The sequence below is a fragment of the Mesoplodon mirus genome, assembly GCF_964341445.2.
Source record: "Mesoplodon mirus genome assembly, chromosome: X".
NCBI classification, from domain to species: domain Eukaryota; kingdom Metazoa; phylum Chordata; class Mammalia; order Artiodactyla; family Ziphiidae; genus Mesoplodon; species Mesoplodon mirus.
This window is the reverse complement of record NC_138981.1, coordinates 88,807,570-88,825,990: the sequence shown is the minus strand read 5'-3', so window position 1 is coordinate 88,825,990 and position 18,421 is coordinate 88,807,570. Positions and strand designations below refer to the sequence as shown.

The window sequence follows — 18,421 nt, the reverse complement described above, 5'->3', positions numbered from 1 at the left end:
CTTAATATAGGAATTTGGATAATTAAAAGTTGATCTGTTGAGCTGTAGATCCAGTTAAAAAAAAAAAAAAGGATTCTCTCAGAAATATAGAAACTAGCCCAAAAGTTTTTCAAGTTCATGTGGTCTAGGATAATCTTTGGTAAATAAAAGCTAGTTTAACTTTGTTGGTTTAATTAAAACAGGCATGCCTTCAGAGTTATCAGCCTTAAATATAATGCAAACATACAGCTTTTATTCTAGCCAGGTTTACTAAAAGTCATGTTATTTCTGTTACAGGATTTGTTAGCAAGAAAAATAACTTAAGTTGATGGTTATCTGTTTAATGCCTCATGAAATTTTCATGAGTAACCTGAACAGATGAATTATATAGCTGTAATTAAAAGTTTATATGTGAATTTTTCAATGGTAATTATATTTTATGGTATGTCTACTTAAAATAGTTTCAAAAATCTTTTTGATAACTTGAAACCTTAAAGTTAACACTAACTAATGATGGATATGCATTGAATATCTAGATCATTTTCAAATAAAAATACTGAAACTACTGAGCATAGGTTTATCTACTTTGGTATCTTCTTATAAAGGAACTGAAGATATTTGTATCTATCAGCAAACATGTGTTGTGCCATACTGGAAATTTTACTATCAGGAAGGATATACTTTTAGAAATTATGAAATATATTTTTAAATTTACCAATCCATAGAATGGTTGTGTAACAGGCAGTCCACAATTGCTTACTTTTTCGTTTCACTAGAAATTAAGGTTTCTAAGGGTTAAGAAAGCTAATCAATATATGTAATTAAAAATACTAGAAATAATAAGGGTGAAAGGAAACAACTGTGTATGAAAAGTAGGTAAGGAAAATAGGATGTGTGTTTTGGATAAGAAGAGGTATGAAAGACATGTTTTTGTTAAGGGAAAAAGAGTAATTTTGTTCTAAAGTAGAATTACTGAGTTCCAGAATGAGAAAGAGGAAAATACAGGGAAAAAAACCTGAGTGGGTAGAACGTTTTAGGCAAAGGAATCTTGGGAAAGGAATTTTATGTGTGGTCAAGCTGGCTAAGATTAGAATGGATTTATTTGTAAGTTTTTAAAGAATGAGTCTTAATAGCAAAAGTACACTTGTGCAGGGACTACCCTGGAGGTCCAGTGGTTAAGACTCTCCACTTCCACTGCAGGGGGCACAGGTTCGATCCCTGGTTGGGGAATTAAGATCACACATGCCACTCAGCACAGCCAAAAAAGAAAAAAAAAGGACACTGGTGCAAAATTAGTTTGGTTTTCTCTCTGTTAAAAAGAAAAAGTGTTTGGACTATTGGTCTTCTCTTGATAAGAGATTGTGAAATGTTTCTCTTTACCTTTTGGGTAATCTGCCTGGAAAGCAAAGATTTTGTCTTACCAAAATAATTTTTTGTGCTTCATATTATCTTTATCAGGTCTTTGATTACATGGGAGAATTGAGTCTTCTCAATGTGAAAAGAGCTATATTTTTTCACAGTTTTCTAACCTTCTGTATTTACCTTAAAAATCTTTTATTGTCACTTTGGTTAAATGGTTAAATAGATAATTAAGTATTGTTTCATATTGATCTATGATCCTGTTTAATCAAATGTTCAAACTTTTGGAATTTTTGACAACTTCCCAAAAATCAGATTCTAAATGGAGTCTTTTTGACCTCAAACTATTTTTGAGATTTCCCAGCGGGTACGTAGAAAATCTCAAAAAAAATCGGCTCTCACCTTATAAAAGAGATATTAAAACAATTAGGTTTATTTGGTATGTTAAATTACGTGGAAAACATTGTCAAATAAGTGTTAAGCCATCTTAGATTATATATGTATGGGTATATGTTATTAGTATAGATATTCCAGACTTGTTTGAAGTTCACAGAAATTTGTCAATACCCTCATTGTCCCGTTATTATCTTAAATTGTCATATGGCACAGATTCATGTCATATGCTAATCCAGGATTACCCTTTTTTCCTAATTTTTAAATGATATCTTAAATTTTATTGTCCACATGTAAATGTTTTATCATTAGCATTTGCCTTTTCTCCTTTCTTAGTAGGAGAAACCTCTGGAGCCTATTAAGTAGATAGTGGCAGAAAGTTAATTTCAAAAATCTTTAAACCACTTCAGAATTAATAAGCAATAATATTTTACTCTGAACCTACAAACCATTCCATATTTTTCCTATTTTTAAATTAAGTTTTTATTTTTGTTTTATTTTATTTTATTTTATTTTATTTTTCTGGCCACACCACATGGCTTATGGGATTTTAGTTCTCCTGACCAGGGATCGAACCTGGGCCCTTGGCAGTGAGAACGCAGAGTTCTAACCACTGGACCGCCAGGGAATTCCCTAAATGAAATTTTTATAATTTTGGGTTTCACATTTTGTTCTGTAAGCCACTTTGAATTCATGTTTTGTATATGGTGTAAGGGTACTTTTTTTGTATATTGATGTCTGCTATAGACTGAATGTTTGTGTAACCCCGAAATTCATCCAATTGGATGGTATTTGGAATTACCAAATAATTGGATGGTAATTGGCAATTAGGCCATGCAGGTGGAGCCCTCATGAATGGGATTAGTTTCATTATAAAGGAGACCCAGAGAGCTTCCTTGCCCCTTCTGCCATGTGAAGACATCTGGTTATGAATCAGGAATCTGACCCTCACTAGATACCAGATCTGCCAGCATCTTGATCATGGGCTTCCCAGACTCCAGAACTATGAGAAATTCCAGTCTGTGGTATTTTTGTTATAGCAGCCCAAACTGACCAAGACAACGTTCAATTGTTCCAGCATCATTTCTTGAAAAGTCTCCACTGAATTCCTTCGGGTCCTTTTTAAAAAATGAATTGACCATATATATGTGGATCTACTTTTGGACTGTGTTTTATTCCACCAATCTATATGTTTGTCCTTATGCAAATACTACATAGTCTTGATTAATGTAGCTTTATAGTTAGCCCTGAAATCAGGTAGTGAGTCCTCTAAATTTGTTCCTTTGCTTTTCCATAGAGCCTTTAGAATCGCAGTTTGCTGAGATTTCTATTGGGATGGCATTGAATTTATAGATGACTTTTGGAGAGAATTACCATATTAACACATTGAGTCTTCTAATCCATGAACAGTGTATCTTTTTTAACTCAGGGCTCCTGATTCAATCATAATTTATTAAGTATATGTGTCAAGTACAGTGTAAGGGATATTAGGATAAATAAAAATGTCTTTGGAAAAAGCAACATACTAGTGGGTTAAATAAAAATGCCTAACATTGAGAGTTTTTAATATTTTTAAGAGCACAGTTACACTTCTCAGTTGGAATTGGTTTGGAGTGGGAAGGGATATTTTCAGCTTGAAACTCACTTGTGTAACCCTCTCTGATTATGTGTGGACAAGTCCTTTGAGTTTGTGTAGGAAGCCAACCAGGAGACATTTTAGAGTGAAAACTCACACTAAGAAAGGTATGTAAATTTACATGTGGCTTCCCTGAGGTACTGTGGTGTGTAGTTCAAATAATCATCCACTGTCTCGTCCACAGATTTGTCTCAGGATACAACCCCTGGTGGACCCAAAATATATAAGTCAAGAGATAAGAAACTACTATAAGCAAATATAAAATGAACTAAAAATATTAATGACTACTTTAAGAACTATGCAATATAGTGGAGCCCAAACAGCCCTGGGGCAGTACCACCAGGGTAGGTACAACTCTGAAGTTGGAAGAGGGGGTTAACCTACATTCCTATAGGAGTCAAATAGGGGCTTTGGCCCTTTGGGAACTATAGGGAATCAGAGGGGCTTTGTCACCATGAGGACTCCATCATATCAGTAGCTGTCAGCAGAGGGTACACGGCACAACAGGAGTGCCCAGCAGATATAGTAGTATCCAGAGAAGAGTGGCAGTCTCTTCTCAGCTACTTGGACTTGTTCCTGGGCATAGGTGAGACCTACTCTCAGCCCTCCCCTGAGTGTCTGACAAGGTCCAGGATCCTACTGCTACAAAGGAGCCCACCCAACACAGGCAAGTTTATTCCCATTTCACAGATGACAAGACTGACCTTTAGAGCACTGGATCTGTTACAACTGTCAGGTTGATTCCTCTAGCTATGAGTCCCAGAGGTAATGTTTTACTTATCATTTTACATTCTGACAACAGGAATTTTAAGTGTCTTCATTGCCCTCATAAGCTCACTGAACATTCCAATTGTTTATCATGTGTTGATTTCTAGATTTTTTATTATGACAAACATAATCCATATAAGAAAAAGTGGAGACGAGTGAGCAAAGAAAAAAAGAATCATACATGTTGGCAGCCATAGGACGGTAGAGGACCCAGGAGAAGGTGTAGCAGTGCCCACTGACATGGTTACAACTAGGGGAAGACAGGGGATGGGCACACCTGCAGGCGAATGGCATGGAGGTACCATCAGGCGATTGGATTCATTTCTGAGTGCAGGTGAGACCTATTTTCTGGCTACCATGCAGGAAAAAAACATCACCTCCTTTTTACTGCAAACATTTTCAGAGTTTTCTCTGTGCACAAATGTATTGTGCAAATGTTTATATTTTTACAAAATTGGGCTGATACTATATGTTCGGTTCTGAAAACTGTTTTTTCTTTATTGTTATTTTACAGTGTACCATGAACATCTCTTCCATGCACGTGGGTGAAAATCCCTGACTGAAACACAGAGAGCACTGTAGTTGGATCAAAAGGCTGCTGGTAATGAGAGTGACACCTAAAGCAAAGTATCAGCTTAAGGTTAAAGCACATAGCCTGGCAAATGCCTGCCAGGGAAAGCAGGGTCAGCAATATTCTCATCAGAGGAGTCAGAATTGAAGGCCAAAGGCATTAAAGATATGGGATATCATGTAAGCCCCTCTGGCCCCTACCTCCGCCCCTCATTCCCCTGACACCCCGTTGGCCCCTTGGGGTGAATGGATCCTGTACATCTCTTTGCATCCAATGAAAGTCACCTATTTTCTGTCTTTTCCTTAGCTCTTCCTGAGCCCTTGACATATCTGCACATTCTCTCATCATCTCCTCACTGCCCAGATGCCTTTCCTGTAAGTTGTCCTGATAGTCCTTGGGGGAATCATCCGTCCCCCTGTCCGTTTTTCTTTTTGCTTTCCGGGGCACATAGTCTTCAGCCGCGCGCTTTTCGGCAGCCCACGGCTGACTCTCTGGCTTTGCCTGGGATTCCAGCTTGCCCTCACCGTGTGGTCTTCCCTCAGCTTCAGACTTGCCCTGCTTTTCTCGCTTCCCCTCGTCTTCTGGTTGTCCCTTGTCTTCTGGCCGTCCCTCATTCTGGAGCTCTCCCTCATGTTCTGACTTCCCCTCCACTTCTTGCTTTTCTTCCTCATCTGACTTTCCTTCATTTTCAGGCTCTACTTCATCTTCTGTCTTTCCCTTGCCTTCCAGCTTTCCTTCATTTTCATTGCAGAGTTTTTCCATGTTGAGATGTCCCCTCGTTTTCCTGTCCTGGGTGATGGGATGGGGTGGGGTGGGGAGAGCGACAAGAGGAGACAAGGAAACTGAGGGCTTGGGCGTGGAATGTAGGTCCGGATAGTACTGGCATCTCACCCTTGTCAGCGTTCCCCTGACCTGGCCCAGCCTAGTGAGCCTTCTGGCCACCCTTTACCTCACCATTCCTCCTGCACTGAGAGCCAACCATTTCCCTGGCAGGCCTTGCCACCTTGTACCATCCTTCAGCGTGGCAGAAAGTGTGTATATTACATACGGTGGGGGGATGGGCAGTGGGGCCCTCAAATTCTGCCCAAGCTGTGCCCTCCACATCCGGCCCCCAGCCCTGTGCCTCTCCAGTGCCTCTCCCTCCTTTCGCTGACCTGCAGGGTTTCTGGACAGGTTCCTCCTCCTTTACTAGCCTTGCAGAGTGCTGGAAATAGACATGCAGGCCTGTAGACAGACAGGAGACAGAGAGGGGCTGCAGGGTCAGTGGACTGAAGTCCCTTTCCTGAATTTGGGCCCTCCTCATCCAACGTTTCCTCCCCCACCTCCCCTGCATCCAAGCCGCCATTACTTTTAGGGCCTCAGGCACCAGACCAGGATGCTTTCCAAACTATTTTGGACCTCTGGGTCTTCCTCCCCTGCAAGCAACCTGCCCCACCCCCAACCTTTTACGCTGAGGTCAATATTTCCTCCTGGGTGGAGAGTGTGAAAGGGAGTTATTTTCAGAATTTGTCTACGTTTCACTGTCGCACTGCGGGGGCGCACTCCCCCCCATTTCAGGCTCGAAAATGGATGGAGGGCGCAGAGGAGGGGCGTCGAAGAGGCGGCAGGGCCGGTTGCAGGGTCCTCCCTCCCCACCTGCCCACGCCGCGCCCCGTGCCCCTCCTCACCCATCTCGGGACCCCTTCCCCTCTCCCCGCTGCTCCTGGATCCTAGTCCCATCCGCTTCCACCCCCACCCGGGCCGCCAGCAGCGCCCACCTTCACACTGACCTGCAGCGCCCGGGCCGGGCCTGCGCCTCCTCTGGCTCGCCTAAGCCCGCTCGCCCCTCGCCCGCCACCCGGGCAGCTCCGGGAGCTGGTTCCGCGCGGGCGACGAGACCAGACCTCGGGGCTGGGGGTGGGGGGGCGCGGGGGCTGCTGCCCACGTCTGCGCCCTGCCGGTCACGTGAGCGCCGCGTCACCCGAGCCCGGTTTCCCCCCGCCCCGCCCCCTCACCTACATCCCACAGGGACTGGACAGCTGCGGACAGGCTGGAGGGGGGGGTGTGGAAAAGTGGGAGTTACCAACAGAGCAGGTGGGGGCAGGCTTCCTGACTGCAGGTGCTTTACCTGGCGCCTCTCAGGTCCTCGCTCAGCATCCCTCTGAGATGCCCTTTATCCCCAGTTGTGACAGCTGATCACACGGAGGGTACCCGACTTCTCCAAGAGCGCTCCACACGGAGCCCCACAGCCCGCTTTCAAGACCAGGTCCGCCTGACTCCAGAGCCCTGGTGGTGGTGCCGGCCAGGAAGCTGCGCTGCCTCCTTGAGTAGCAACTACGTCCTGAGCCTCTGCTCTTCTCAGTCCATGTGTTCTCGCTCCCTGGCTGATCTCTGTTCATTTCCCTCTAAACACAGATGATTTCCAAATCTACATATCCAGGTTATTCCCTCCCTTGAGTCTCAGACCCATTTTTGCTTTCCCACCAGCAATATAGGAGAGTGCTTATTTCCCCACACCCTTTCCAACATAGTGTGTGACATACTTTCTATTTTTCACTAATATGATAGATGAGAAGTATTATGTTGATGGCATTTTATTTTGCATTTCTGTTTAACAACAGTTTAAATATCATTGTGAATTGTCTCTTCGTGTCTTTTCCACATTTTTCTATTAGGTTGTTGGTCCTTCACACTTTTCAAGTGTTCTTTACACATTAACTATATTAGTCCTTTATCTGTTATATAAGTTGCAAATATTTACTTCCAGTTTGTTAGTTGCCTTTTGACTTTATGATGTATTTCTGCCATGCATTAAAAAAAGTAGTCACATTTATTAGACTTTTCTTTTATGGCATCTAGATTTTGATTCATAGTTAAGAACTCTTTTCCTACATGAGGTGAAAGAATTCACCATGTCTTCTTTTAGTACTCATAAGGTTAGCTCTATTTGTCTTGAGGTCATCTGTGGTTAAGGAATAAAAGTTAAGGAATAAACCACTGTCAAAGTGAGTTGAATATTCAGCAGACTCAAAGCACTAGAGTAACAAAATCAAAGCCCAAGGCTTATTAAAAGGGGAGGGGTTTCCTAGGAACTTCAAATGTTTCACTTTAAGGGTAACTGTAAACTGAAAATAAACTAGCCCTCACAAAGTTTTTTAGCTTGGCTTTGCAATATCTAGGTGGACTAGTAAAGTATAAGTTTTCAGTATAGATTAAGGTGGTTTTAGACAGAAAGCATCCTTACAGACCTGACCAATGCAAACAAAATCTTCTCTGGAGGAAGATTTCATCATCCTAGGCCTCAAATTATTTCAACGAACAGTTGTTTAAATACAATGCCCATACACAAAGATAAGCAGCAACACGAAGACAAAACCCATCATAGGTAAAAAGCATCAGAGAGAATAGACAACACAAACAGATCCATTAGCTTTGAATTATTTGAGTTATCAGATACAGACTACTAAACCACAATGCTTACTGTATTCAGATAAATAAAATCCAATCTTGAAAATTTCAACAGGGAACAAGAAATCAGAAAAAGTAGGAAAAGAAAAAAACCCTCCAAAACTAAAAAGTAACTAAGCTGAAATTAGAAACTCAGTGGATGCCCTTAACAGCAGATTAGATGAAGCCCAATAGAGAATTAAAGAACTAGAAACTCTATTCAGATGAAATTATCCATAAGGCTGCATGGGTAGTCAAAAAGATGGAAAATACAGACAGGAGGGTATGATAAGGTCTGATGCATGTTTAATTGGACTTCCAGAAGGAAAAGAGAAATGGAATTGTTCAGAGGCAATCTAAAGAATTAATGGCTGAAGATTATTCAAAACTGATGAAAGACATTGATCCATAGATCCAAGGAGTCCAACAAATCCCAAACAGCATAAATAAAAAGAAACCCACATATAGAATGCATAATAGTGAACTTACAGAGAATCCAAGACAAAGAGAAAAATCATAAAGGTAGCCAAAAAAAAATAGAGTATGCCTCAAAAGGAACAAAAGTTAGGCTAATTACTAGCTTTGCAACAGCAATGATGAAAGCATGAATATGGTGAAATGACATCTTTAGTATCTTGAAAGAAAATCAATGCCAACCAAGAAATTAATAACCAGCAAAAATATCCTTCAAAAATGAAGGTGAAATAAAAGCTTTACAAATAAACAAAAACAGAGAGAGTTTCCAGCAGCAGGCATAAACCAAAGTAAGTACTGAATTCTACAGGGCATTTTTCAGATAACAGGAAAACGATCTCAGATGGAAGACTGGGGATGAAGAAAGGAATAAAAAGCAATTAAAAGGCTAAATATCTATATAAATTTAAATCAATATTATATAAAATAATATTATCTTGTTAATTTATATTGACAACATAAGAGTCAAGAGAGCTAGAGTAAAAGTATTTAAAGTTCTGGCATTATCTAGGGAATGTGTAAAAGTATAAATTAATATTAGTCAAGACTTTAATAAGTCAAGACTGTATGCTATAATTGCCAGATAACTATTAAGGAAGAGTAAGAGTGTAAAACTTCTAAGCTAATAGAGGGGCAAAAATAAGAAAATAACCAATCCTAAAGAAGAAAAAACTAACATAAATCAGGTGGGACATAGAGACAGAACTTGGTACAATGGTTATATCCAGTATTAATATCAGTAAGTATATTAAATGAAACAATTAAAAAACCAAGATTTTCAGACTGGAAAAAACCCAACTATATACTATTTACAAAAGACTATCTGAAATATAAGGATACATAAGGACTGAAAGTAAAAGTACAGAAAAAAAAAACATGAAAACACTAACCAAAAGAAAGCCATTATAGTTAAATTAATAACAAAATAGACTTTAAAGCAAAAAGCATTACAAGACATAAGGAGTGTCACCTCATGATATTTAAAATTTGTATGCATTTATTAAATTGACCTCAAAATAAATAAAATTTGACAGAAATACAAGGAGAATAAATAAATCCTCCATTTCAGTGTTAACACTCCTATCTCTCTAACTGTAAATAAAGTGTTGAAAGAAAAAAAAACACTAACTTAAAATCCTATACCCAGTGAAATAATCCTTCAAATGTGGAGAAGAAATAAAATACTTTCTCAGACAACAAAAAGTGACGGGATTCAGCATCAGCAAACATTTCCTTCAGGAAATGTTAAAAGATTTTCTTCAGGCAGCAGAAAAATGGTACAGGCCAACAACTCAGATCTACATAAAGGAAGAGCAATGGAAATGCAATAAATAAAGTAAAATGAATTCTTTTATCTTTTTTTTTTTTTTTTTTTTTTGCGGTACATGGGCCTCTCACTGTTGTGGCCTCTCCTGTTGCAGAGCACAGGCTCTGGATGCGCAGGCTCAGCGGCCATGGCTCACGGGCCTAGCCGCTCCACGGCATGTGGGATCTTCCTGGACCGGGGCATGAACCCGTGTCCCCTGCATCGTCAGGTGGACTCTCAACCACTGCGCCACCAGGGAAGCCCTTGTCTTATTCTTAATTGATATAAAAATAACTCTTTATCTAAAGTAATAATGTATTAAGTGACTGTAGCAAATGGATGAGTGAAATGAATGACGAACATTCTGTAATAAGGTATCTGTACTACATATAAGTGAAGCAAAAGAGTGTTATTTGAAAGTGATCTTAGTTAAAAATGTAAACGAGGAAAATCATTGAAAATTCTTTTAAAGACATATAACTGATACACTAAGAAGACAAGTGGAATCATGTAAAATACTCAATTAAAACTAGAGAAGGCAGGGGGCCGTCCCTGTTGGCATAATGGTTGAGAATCCACCTACCAATGCAGGGGACATGGGTTCGAGCCCTGGGCTGGAAGATCCCACATGCCACAGAGCAACTAGGCCCGTGAGCCACAACTACTGTGCCTGAGCTCTAGAGCCTGCAAGCCACAACTACTGAAGCCCATGCACCTAGAGCCCGTGCTCCTCAACAAGAGAAGCCACCGCAATGAGAAGCCCGCGCACTGCAATGAAGAGTAGCCCCGACTCGCCGCAACTAGAGAAAGCCCACGTGCAGCAATGAAGACTCAACGCAGTCAACAATAAAAATAAATAAATAAATAAATGTATTAGAAAAAGAAAACTAGAGAAGGCAGAGGAAGCCTCTGGCAACAAATAGAAAACAGTTATAAACATGGTTGATATTAAATCCAAATATATCAAGAATCATTTTAAATGTGAATGGTCTAAATACACCAATTAAAGATTGAAATTATCACAGTGGATTAAAAAAAGCCAACTATATATTGTGTACAAGAAGCCCACTTTAAATTTAAAGAGTGAGAGGTTAAAAGTAAAGCAACAGAGAAAGATCTGCACTAATCAGAAGAAACCTGGACAAAAAAAGCTGGAGTAGTTACATACATTCAGACAAAGCAGAAGAAGGAAAATTATCAGAGATCAGAAGAGGCACTGCATAATGATAAAGGGATCAATTCTGAGAAAAACACATAATAATCCTAAACATGTATATGCACCTAACAAAAGTGTCATAATATATGAGGCAAAAACTGATAAAACTGAAAGGAGAAACTGATAAATCCATTATTAGAGTTGAAGACTTCAATGCCGCCATCCAGTAATTGACAGATTAAGCAGGCAGAATATCAGTAAGGATATAGTCGAACAGTATTATCAATCAACTTGATTTAATTGACATTTATAGAACATTCTATCCAACATCATAACATATTTATTTTCAAGCTGATATAGCACATTCACCAAGAGGGTCCTATTCTAGGTCATAAAACACACCTTAACAAATTTAAAAGAATAGAAATCATAAAAGTATGCTCTCAGTAGAATTAAACTAGAAATCAATAACAGGATAGATGGAAAACCCAAATATTTGGAAATTAAACAACACACTTCTAAATAACACATGAACCAAAGAATTCTCAAGAAAAATGTAAAAATGCTTTGAACTAAATGAAAATACAACATATCAAAATCTTTGGGATGAAGCAACAGTAGTGCTTAAAGGGAAATTTCTAGCTTAAATGCATATATGGAAAAGAAGAAGGTTCTAACATCAATAACCTACACTTTCTCCTCAGAAGACTAAAGAAAGAAGAGTAATTTAAGCCTAGAGCAAACAGGAAGAAATATTAGAGACAAAATCAAGGAAAGTGAAAACAGGAAAACAACACAGGAAATCAACAAAACCAAAAGCTGGTTCTTTGAAAAGATGAATAAAACTGTTAAATCTCTTACCAGGGTAACCAAGAAAAAAAGAAAGAAGGCTCATATTAAAATATCAGAAATGAAAGTGGGGTTATCACTCCTAATTCCATGGACATTATCTTCTTAATGAAGGAATACTATTAACAACTCTATGCCTACAAATTTGATAACTTAGATGAAATGGGCTAATTACTCAAAAGGTACAAACTACTAAAACTCACACAAGGGGAAAAAGATAACCTGAATAGTTCTGTATCTACTAAAGAAATTGAATCAATAATTAATAACCTTCCAAAGATAGAAATCACTAGGACCAAATTCTACCAAACATTTAAGGATCACCAGTAAACATTTAGAAATCACCAGTGAATTTTACCAAACATTTAAGTTAGAAATAATACCAATTCTCCACAATCTCTTCCATAAAATTAGAGAACACGTGACTCATTCTGTGAAACCAATATTACCCTAATTCCAAAACCAGATAAAAGATACTACAAGAAAGCAAAACTACAAGAAAGCAAAACTACAGACCAATATTTCTAATGAACGCAGACACAAAATCCTCAACAAAATATTATGAAATTGAATTCAATAATGTATAAAAAGTTAGGCACCAAACAAGTTAAATTTATTCTAGGTATTCAGTAGTGCAGTAAGACAAAAAAGGAAATAAAAAGTATAAAGATTGGAATGGAGGAAATAAAATTATATTTGCAGATGACATGATGGTCTATGTAGAAAATGCCAAAGCATTGACAAACTCCTGGCCACAAGATCGCAGGATGTAAGTTAATATATAAAAGTTACTTGCTGGGGCTTCCCTGGTGGCGCAGTGGTTGAGAGTCCGCCTGCCCATGCAGGGGACACGGGTTTGTGCCCCGGTCCGGGAAGATCCCACATGCCGCAGAGCGGCTGGGCCTGTGAGCCATGGCCGCTGAGCCTGCGCATCCGGAGCCTGTGCTCCGCAACGGGAGAGGCCACAACAGTGAGAGGCCCGTGTACCACAGAAAACAACAACAACAACAACAAAGTTACTTGCTTTCCTATATACCAGTAATGAACAATTGGAATTTGATTATTTAAAAGTGCCATTTATAATAGCATTCCCACAACACAGGATGTGACAAAAGACTCTAAGTGTATCACAAATGCATGAAACAACTTCACTGAAAGGGATGGAAAAATAGGGCACTGGCATAGGTAACTTTGGAAATGAGTGGAGTCTGTAAGACTAAAGACAAAATTTTCTATGTATTTTAAAACATATAAAGACACATATATATACACATACATACATATATATGGAGACAGACAGAGATGCATATATATGCATGGGTTATTATATACCCATATATCTTCTTTCTCTGTCTACCGAGAGGGCCTATAAGCAATGATATCCCAATAGTAACAAGTACACCTAACACCCAAATCTTGGATTTAATACCATTCTCCAACCAAAGGTACCAGGGCTCCTTGGAGAAATGGCTGGTTCTAGGACTTGGGCAGGAAATATACAAGGTAAGACTAGAGCATCTTGTAGTGCCAGAAAGAGTTTTTTTAAAAAAGCACACACATACACAATGATGGAAGTATGTCAAATAGATCCAAGAGCCAACTGAAAGAGCTTCCAATGGCCAAAAGTGGAACAATTTGAGCAATGGAAGTGTATAAAATAGTATTAGATTATAGTCCAAAGAATAAAACTAATGAGCCCGTACTTATATAAATTGAATACATTAATAAATGAGGGAGAAATCAAATATCCTATGTGGAATTCCAAATAAATGTTGGAGATACTCCATCCTCAAGGCGGTAACTTTGGAAATGAGGTAACTTTGACATAACGCCGCATTCTTTAAGTGTGGACTGTGCAGAGTGACTTTCTTGCAGAGCACAGTCTGGAAAGGGAGAAATAAAAGGGTAACTTTACCATGGAGAATCCTGACAAACACTACCTCAGCCAGGTGACCAACGTTAACGTCAACAGGAATAATATTGATAGCATATACCCTTTATATGATGCCACTTTACCTGTGTGATCTTCTTCCTAAAAGCACTTAACACCTAACTGCAAGAAAAAAATCAAGCAAGCTGATATTGTGGTACACTATACAAAGTACCTGACCAGTACTTCTCAAGAATGTCAAGGCATAAGAAACAGGGAAAGTGTGAGAAACTGTCACAGCCAAGAGGAGCCTAAGGAGACATAATGACTAAATGTAAGGTGGTAACCTGGATAGGATCCTGGAACAGTAAAAGGACATTAGGGAAAAACTGAGGAAATATGAATAAAGTATGTACTTTGGTAAATAATAATGTATCAACATTGGTTCATTGTGACAAACACTTCAAACTAAAGTAAGCTGTTAATAATAGGGGATATTAGGTATGGGGTAAACGGAATCTATATATCTTTGCAATAATTCTGTAAATATACAACTGTCCTAAAATAAAAGTTTATTTAAAGAAACACTATAAGCAAATAAAAGGCTAATGAAGAGCCAGAGGAAGAAATCACATAGGTAGATGGGTCTGCTGAAATGATAAGCCAGGGCTTAACAGGAATTTCCTAGGGGACAGCTCCTTCTAAGAAGAAAATGTCAGCAGACAAGAGATTAACAGGTGAGAATAGCACAGCATCTGGTCACTCAGATTTATCTTTCTCCTGGCTCAATCTCCTGTATCTAAATCCAGTGGAGAGGGCTGTATGCAAAAACACATACAAACCAACAAAAAATTTGGAAAGGTGTGTTTATAAGAACTTCATAAATATCAAGGCCCAAGTGACAATTGGGTGCTACCCACCGGAGTTAGGGAAACTCTACTGTAGGCAGAAAATTCTCCACTCTTCTGTTGTGACACTGTGTTGCTTTAGTCCATCATGATCTCCAGCACATCAGCAGCAGTGGGGGCCTTAGGAGGGTACAGGACAAACAAGAAAAGGCACAGCGCCCAAGAGTCATGGCATTACCCAGGGGAGAGTGACACCCACCTCTCAGCTGTCTGGATTTATTTATGGACACACGTGAGAGCTCCCTCAGCCCTCTCCCAAACATTTGATGGGGTTCTGGTCCTGCTAGTGCAGGGGAGAGGGTAGGAGCCAGCCTAACACAGTTCACACACTCGGCATCTCATCGGATCTTCTCCACAGTCCTGGAAGGCAAGTTTTATCCCCAATTCACTGATGCTAAAACTCTCCCTTACAATAATGGATCTATAATAATTGCCAGGTTGATTCTTCCAGCTTTGAGTCCCAGAGGTAATGTGACTTTTACTTATCATTTCATGTCCTGACAACAGAAATTTTATGTGTCTCCACTGCCTTCATAAGCTGAACAGTACTTTTGATTGCTTGGTATTGCTTTCCTATTTTTTTTATCTTTCATTATTGTTATGATAAAAGTAATCTGTGTTTTTTTAAGAGAATATAAACAGATGAACACAAAACAGAAAAAAAATCACCCATAGATAACCACTGTTAATCTTTTAGTAGACACAGCTTTCCGAGTTTTTTCTGTACATGGATCACTAGGTAAGTATCTTTGTAGTTTTACAAAAATGGACTGATGCCGTATATATGGTTCTGAAAACTGGTTTTTTAAACATTTTACAATGCACCATAAACATTTTTCCATGCAATGGATGAAAATCTGCTACTGAAACACACAGGGCTGCAGTTGGATAAAGAGAGTGACACCTAAAGCATAGTATTAGCATAAGGTTAAATAAAGCACAAGGCCTTTCAAATGCCTGCCAGGGGCACTACACAAAAGGAATGTCTTCAAAGCCCCTTTGTGGGGCCCTGCAGCCACCCCTGAGTTCCCTTGGGCCCCTCGGGTGGAAGGGGTCCTGTAAACTTTTTTGCATCCACATAAACCCCCCCAGTTTCTGTCTGGTTTTCTTCACCTCATCCTCCACCCTGGCCATCTCATCAAATTCTCTTATCATCTCTTCATTGCTCAAATGCATATCGTGTATGGCCTCCTTGTATTCCTTGAGACACTGAGCCAGCCCCTTGTTGGTTTTTCTTTTGGCCTTCCTGGGTACATCATCCCCAGCTGGGCGCTTTCCTGCAGCCCTTGGTTCGCTGGCTGGCTTTTCTTCTTTTGGCTTTCCCTCGCTCACTGGCTTTCCCTCACTTACTGGATTTCCCTCACTCTCTGGTTTTCCTTCTTTTGGTTTTCCCTCACTCACTGGCTTTCCTTGGCTCTCTGGATTTCCTTCTTTTGGCTTTGCCTCACTCTCTGGCTTTTCCTTATCCTTTAGTACTTCCTCATCTTCTGTCTTTCCCTTGAGATCTGTCCTTCCCTTGTTTTCTAACTTTTCCTTGTCTTCCACAGTACAAGCTACTCCCGGCTTTCCCGCATCCAGTGGCTGTTCTTTGTTTTCCATCTTGCCTTGGTTCTCAGGCTTTCCTTCATTTTCACTGCAGAGTTTTTCCATGTTGAGTGTCCCCTCCTTTTCCTGTCCTAGGGATGGGGCAGGGGGAAGAGAAGACAAAGAGGAAACAAGGGAGATGAGGGCTTGGGGATGGAATGCAGGTCCGGATAGTAGCAGTCGCTTCTCGCCCCTTGTCAGGGGTCCCCGGACCTGGCCCAGCCCTCCTAGTGTGCCTTCTGTCCACCCTTTACCCCACCATTCCTCGTGCACACGTAAGCCAACCATTTCCCAGACAGACCCTGCCATTTTTCCCGACGCTTGCTCAGCATGGCAGCGTGTGTAAATGTGTTGGGAAGTGGGCAGTGGGGCCCCCAATTCTGCCCGGGCCGTGCCCTCCACACTCCCCACCCCTCTGGGTCCCTGTCCAGTGCCCTCCTCCTTCACTGACCTGCGGGGATTCTGGACAGGTTCGTCCTCTTTCTCTAGCCCAGTAGAGCCCTGGGAACAACAGACACGTACACCTGCAGACAGACAGGAGACCGGGGATGAGGCATCGGTGGATGCACAGGGACTCGGGTCCTTTTTCCGAATCCCGGTCCTCCTCACCCAACGTTTCCCTCCCCCACCTCCTCCGCCCCCACAGCACCCCAGCCGCCATTTCTGTTCACTCCTCGGGCGCCAGACTAGGATGTTTTCCAAACTAATTTTGGATCTCTGCATCCTTCTCCCCCAGAGGAAACTCGCCCCCCCCACCCCTGAGGTCAACTTTTTACTCTATGCAGAGTGCCAGAGGGGGTTTATTTCCACTGTCTCACTGCTGGGGCACCCCCCAACTCATCATCTCTGGCTCCAAAATGGACGGAGGGTAGAGAAGAAGTGTGCAGAAAGGCGAATGGGTACTTGGGGTGTCCGCCTTCCCCACCCTCTGCCCAATGGCCGCTTGCTCCCCCTTAGCCGTTCTTCCCACCGCCATCTCTATCTACACTCTGGCCAGCTCCCCTCGACCCGGACCCCATCCCCAGCCCTTTTCCTTTCCGCGCCCGTTCCTCCTCCCTCATTCTGGTGTCCCGCAGGCAGCAACGAGAGCTCTCACACTGACCTGAAAGAACCTGGAGCAACAATTAGGGGCTCCCAGATGGCTCCGGGTCCGACAGCAGGGAGGGAGGGCTGGCACCCGGACCGGTGCCCACTTCGGCGCCCGGCGGTCACGTGAGCGCTGCGTCACCCGAGCTCCGCCCTCGCACCCCGCCCACCAGCCGGAGTCTGCAAGCCGCCCACCGCCTCCCTCAGGCAGGTCCCTCCGCCAACCTCTCCCGGCCCCTTTGTCCTTTTCCTCTTCTTGAGAAGTTGGTCAGAGAAAGAATTTTAATAAAAAAACACAGAAGCTTTTTTTAATGGGCTGGGCGGTCCGGGGGAGGAGTCTATAACGTTGCTCTTAAATTCCGTTAGGAGAACGTAGACTCACCAATGAAATCTACGAATGTGAACTTTAATATTGTACAAAGGGTAGAATATTGCACTTTAGAAAAAATTAAGAAAAATGTTCCCGTCAAAATGAAGTTGTCCCTTTTTCCTGGTATGCTCAAACATAAATTTTCTAATGAATTAAATATTTAGATCTGAAAATGAAATTATATTTGAAGTAGAATGAAAGAATGATTTTTTTAAGTGAGAGACTGAATACACAACGGACGATGACCAGACCATACATGACAATAGAATTGTGACCCACAACCTCTGTAGCAAGCAGCCCCGCAAGCCAAACCACAGCCTCTACAGCAATCTTCAGGACTTGATCAATGACTGCCAGCCTCCCTATTTTTGCCCTGCCCCAACTAGAGAAACCTAAATATGCTCTCCAAACCAGTAACATAAAATGCCGCTGCTTCTAGTTACCTGGCTTCCAGTTTTTCCCTGACAACAACTTCCAATCAGAGAAAACCTGGTCTTCCTTTTTTTCACTCTAAAGCTTTCCCATTCCCTTGCCTGTCTTTAAGTCTCTGCCAAACACAAGTTAGGGGAGCTAACTCCCTTGTTATAACAAGCTGTGAATAACTAGCCTCTGCTTTTACATAAGCTTTCTGTGTAGAAGGTCTTTAAAAATAAAATAACTGAAAGTTAAACAAGAACAGCGTTGAT

The 18,421-nt window shown here is 41.1% G+C and overlaps 1 protein-coding gene, 1 long non-coding RNA gene and 1 pseudogene across 4 annotated transcripts; 1 reads left to right on the top strand and 2 right to left on the bottom strand.

Annotated features, from left to right (window-relative positions):
• Positions 1–3,862: 3,862 nt before the first annotated feature.
• LOC309796750 lies at positions 3,863–7,512 on the top strand. Its single transcript, XR_014292497.1, has 3 exons — positions 3,863–4,469; positions 4,650–4,736; positions 6,869–7,512. It is a non-coding gene; the product is annotated as an uncharacterized lncRNA (long non-coding RNA).
• On the bottom strand, positions 4,713–5,486 carry LOC309796747 (annotated as a pseudogene). Its single transcript has one exon. The product of its transcript is annotated as an uncharacterized misc_RNA (transcript).
• A 7,859-nt stretch (positions 7,513–15,371) lies between the features above and the next one.
• LOC309797158 (transcription elongation factor A protein-like 2) lies at positions 15,372–17,497 on the bottom strand. Of its 2 annotated transcripts, none has more exons than XM_082610611.1 (3): positions 17,382–17,497; positions 16,731–16,803; positions 15,372–16,366 (listed from the first exon to the last, which is right to left on the bottom strand). In XM_082610611.1, the coding sequence occupies exon 3, from the start codon at positions 16,343–16,345 to the stop codon at positions 15,665–15,667; it is 681 nt and encodes a 226-aa protein (XP_082466737.1). In that variant the 5' UTR covers positions 16,346–16,366; positions 16,731–16,803; positions 17,382–17,497; the 3' UTR covers positions 15,372–15,664. The 2 variants fall into 2 exon arrangements, with proteins under 2 accessions (XP_082466737.1, XP_082466736.1); XM_082610610.1 differs by having other exon boundaries at positions 15,372–16,371; positions 17,382–17,454.
• Positions 17,498–18,421: the final 924 nt, after the last annotated feature.

Coding starts and splice junctions, on each gene's coding strand:
- LOC309797158 (XM_082610611.1), bottom strand. CDS start 16,345: ATGGAAAAACTCTGCAGTGAAAATGAAGGAAAGCCTGAGAACCAAGGC.